This window comes from Gavialis gangeticus, unplaced genomic scaffold, assembly GCF_001723915.1.
Source record: "Gavialis gangeticus isolate Ggan-Ray unplaced genomic scaffold, GavGan_comp1, whole genome shotgun sequence".
In the NCBI taxonomy this organism is placed as follows: Eukaryota; Metazoa; Chordata; order Crocodylia; family Gavialidae; genus Gavialis; species Gavialis gangeticus.
In genome coordinates this window covers 43,989,399-43,993,679 of record NW_017729024.1, presented here as the reverse complement: position 1 = coordinate 43,993,679, position 4,281 = coordinate 43,989,399, and the positions used below count along the sequence as shown (strand labels likewise).

Below are 4,281 nucleotides of genomic sequence, written 5' to 3'. Positions count from 1 at the left end.
TTTTCTAGTATACAGAATAATAGCAAACTGTTTTCAGAATATATTCTACTAATATAATGTAATGTATCCTGCTGCTGTGTACCCAGTGTCCATTAATAATGAAACTTTTTCATGCTACTGAATAGGTTGATTAATAAAACATATTGTTATTAAAGCTTATATTTATATAATATGTTATCATATGTGTATATTTAAAATATTAACTATTTAAGATATTAAAAAGAGGTTCTAAATAGAAACTTAAGAGATTTAACTACAATGAAGAGAGGGTTTGAAGGGGTTTTGAAATGACACAGTCTAACTGCAGATGCTACTATAACCCTCAGCTGCCTCTTCTTTATAGGTTGCATTTTCTGAGTCTCCCTCATTGTTTTATGAAGGTTTTGGGGGAGAGGGGAGCAGAATAGGGCTAAAATCCATCTGTGACCTAGTTTGTGAGCATTAAGGTTATTCCTGGCTGTCATCTTTGTTCCAGAAAGCTGAAAAGCACCTACAAAATATGTCAGGTTTTGTTTGTGCATTTTTTAAAATAAAAGTATGGCAGACTTTGTATAGGGGGAAAATATCCTAGGTTTTTATAGATGTATCTGTTTGTCTTTCCACGGCAGGTGTTATTAGCGGAGGGATGGCATGATCTGGATAACAAAGACTATGACTGCTGGCCCTTAGAAAAACCAGATGAGTATAACATGCTGGATTGCGGAGGTGAGTGTGTTGTACAGTTATTCAACAAAGTCCATATCTCTAGCTGAGGGAAGAGATGACAACTTGCAAATAAAGGAAATAAAATAATCCCTAATGCATGTCAGGTCTCTTTCATGAAGGGAACTATTTGAGTCAATAGCAACATTTCTTCCTAGATGAAGGAAAGAGGCCAATTCACTTCATAATAAATGTTTGTTTGGAGCTATTGATTTGACAGAGTACCTGTGAGGGGGATTTGAAATCAACAGAAATCATTTCAACTAATTGGGTTTAATCAAGGAATTTTGTTTCACTCAAGAAAAAACAAAGCCGCCTAAATAAAAGAAAGGAGACAATCAGCCCTGCATTGGAGCAGATTGTTTAATTGTGAAGTTGCTGTACTTTTGCAGAACCAGTTCCAAACCAGACTGTATTCATTTAAACACTCTGGCCAATAAGCAGAGTCTCTTCATCTGTATTTTAATTGAGATCTGTGTAAGGACTTCAGGTCCAGGTTTCAAATAGAACTGAAAAGATTTAACGTGTTTGCATTCGTATCAAACTGCAAAGTCTGAAGAGTACTGATTATAAACTGAACCTTCCATAACCTGGTGAATTTAGCAGTTTTCTGTCCAGGATTAAAACAACTAGTTATGACCACAACTGATTTTGAATTGGCTACTAGTGAGCGGTCATGTCAAATAGATACCAAAGGAAACAAAAGAAGAAAGGTTTTTATTTTGTTTCCCCCGCCAATCCCATTATGTCTGAAGCTGCTGCACTACCATGCTCCCATTTTACCTGATTTTAGAGCAGTTTGCAGGCTACTGTTTATATAAGATACCATTGCCAGCTTGTATAGGCAGATGAAATTCAGCTAGGGACAAATATTATGGCTTTTTTTTGCTATATATCAAAACCTTTACCCTTGTTTTGCTATGTGTTTAAGCATGTGTGAATAGGGTAAAAGGACAGAATCTGCTTTTTTGGGAATCTATGAAGGAAATAAACTGCTTTGAGAAAAATAAAAGCTTCATTTATTTTGACCTTTTATTGCTTGCAATCAAACATAGCAAATATTTCACCTTTTAATAATTGGTGAAAATATGGCTAGATTGGAATGATATTTTAAGTGTAGCCTTGTTTTGTTTTGCTGAAATCGTTATTCATGGTCGGATTGTTTGTTTGCTTTTCTATAGCATTATATGCCTTAAAGGATTATTGCTGTTAAAATTAGCACCTTTTGAAAAGGCAACTGTGTGCAAGAAAAAGCAGCTAAAGTCACCAACCATGCAGCAAAAAAATGTTCTAATCACTAAAAAAGATACTAAGTTTGTCCTGCCAGCCTTTGTTGATATAAGTGGTCTTATTCAATCATGGGGGGGAAAAAGGGCTTCAAGAAGCCATCTAAGTCCAACCGCCTCATTCAGGGCAGGGTCCTGTTGTATAAAGCCTCCCAAAGTAAATGCTTGTCCAGACTGCACCTAGGCAAACAAAGTTCATTGGGTAAATCTGATATATTTTATTAGATCAACTCAAAAAGTTGGAAAAAATCTTCTTTGCAAGCTTTTGGGAACAAATACCTTTTGTCAGGCTGAGGAAGCATCTGCCAATGGTCTGTGCTTTTCCTAGATGGAATAGTAAAGAAGCCAGAGGCTGGTATGCAGGCAAGGAAGGCAGTCAGTGAAGGTGTAAATTGAGGTAGTCAATGGGTGAGAGACAGGTGGGGAGGGGAGGGGAGGCGGGGAATGAATATAGCTGGTAAATAGTAGAGAGGTTACCTGGGGAGTCAGATGTTAGGCAGGTTATAATGTGTCATAAATCCAATGTCGGTATTTAGTCCATGACTTTTTGTATCTGGTAGGTTGAGGAAGTGAAGTTCATAGGCTCATCTGTGAAAGGTGTTTTAGCCTGCACCTAAAACATACAATGCCAGAAATACCAAAACCTCTCTGGGTAATGTGTTTCAGTGCTTCACCAAGCAGTGTTAGAAAGTTCATCCAATTATCCAACCCAAGGGTGCTCAACGTGGCTTACAGCCCAGATCTGGCCCATGCTGTCATGTGATGTGTGTTGTATGGCTCCCCAGGAGTCTGGAAATTTGGTGGCAGAGGAGCACGAGCAATTAACACTGCCACTATTCCCCCACTGCCAGATAACATGGCCCCACACACAGTGTAGTGATCACTAGGTTTAGTAAACACAGGCATACAATAATGAGAAAAACTACACAGCAAGTTTTTTTTTCTGGTGCAGTGTGCAACTGTTGTAATCCCAGTATGGCTCTCCTGAATAACTGGCTAGGCTGCTGCTCTATCACTAAGGGACTGTCCCCCAATTCTCAACTCCTTCAGCTTCCCTTTAAGAAGCATCTCTAAATTCTACTTTCTGTCACTACATTTTCCCTCTTAATAAGTAAAAAAAAAAATTAACACAAAAAGCCACTAATACCCATCTACAGAGACAAGATTACTGGAACTTCACTCTGGAGTCAGTCTTTACCACTCACTTTTCTTTTCTACAGCTATTTTAACAAGTCTCTATGAGCCTTTCAGGAGATGTTACTGTCTTCTCAAATCGAAGAAATATCTTATCTAGTTTTTATTTGTTTTGGTGGGAAGCTTTTCCTCCAGGTCTTGATAGACTTGAATCCTTATACAGGGACCTGGCTGACTGGCACTTTGGCACCCGTGCTTCTGCACATAGAACAAAGTTCATGAGCTACAGACCACTGAGGCTGATTTCACCTTTCTGTATACTAGTATTTGCATTTGTTTCCATAGGTACATTTCTTCCCCTAAAGACATAGTTGCTTCTTGTGTTCTGGAACAATTGGTTTCTTCCTAAGGAAGTTGTCCAGATTTGGGTCATGATGGCCAAGAGGATGACCAGAAGGCACAGATGCTGTGCCTTCTTCTACTGCAACCACACACTTAACCAGATTCAGTTTCTCACAGGCTACCTAATCCAAAATTGGTGTCACTTCCTTGAATACTATGAGTGGGAGTTTGTATGCTCTTTTTTATATTGGGTGCTGGCAATATATCTTCCTTTCACTAGTATGTTTGTTCCTGAATAGCCTACTCTTTTGATTTTTGTTGGACTCATCTTTGAGCTCAAATTTAAACTTCTACATCTGTGCCCTGGCAAAATATTAACCTGAGCTTCCTTTTTCTTTCATTGGCAAATCCAGTCCTTCTCACTGATTTTTGCTTAATTCAACTATATGTATAAAAAAAGTCCTTCTTCACTCTGCCTACATAGGCATTCAGGGAAGTTAGGAACTGTTTAGATTGCATTAAAAATAGACACCAGATCTAACTTAGTTTGCCCATGTGAGGACCTTACGCTTATATCCCTGGTTAGGTTGACCTAAGTGTGAACTGTACAGATATCCCATGAAGGTTAGATTGATCAGAAAATGGCCAACTGGATCTAATTTAACTGTACCTCAGAGATGCACTAATTTAGATGAGGTACAAGTAAACCGATCTAACTGAAGTTCGGTATGCATTCAGAGCTCAGTCCCAATTCCCCCCACCCTCCCTGCAGACCCCTCTAACCCACCCCATCCCCCTACCCCCCTGTAGACTCTGC

At 38.8% G+C, this 4,281-nt stretch overlaps 1 protein-coding gene across 1 annotated transcript in view; it reads left to right on the top strand.

The window, feature by feature from the left end:
* Positions 1–581: 581 nt before the first annotated feature.
* The window catches only part of LOC109298061 (atrial natriuretic peptide receptor 1-like), a 63,471-nt gene continuing 59,771 nt past the window's right edge, over positions 582–4,281 (top strand). Inside the window, exon 1 of the mRNA XM_019518195.1 lies at positions 582–705. Within this exon, the coding sequence (XP_019373740.1) occupies positions 582–705 (124 nt within the window). The remainder of the gene's footprint in view (positions 706–4,281) is intronic.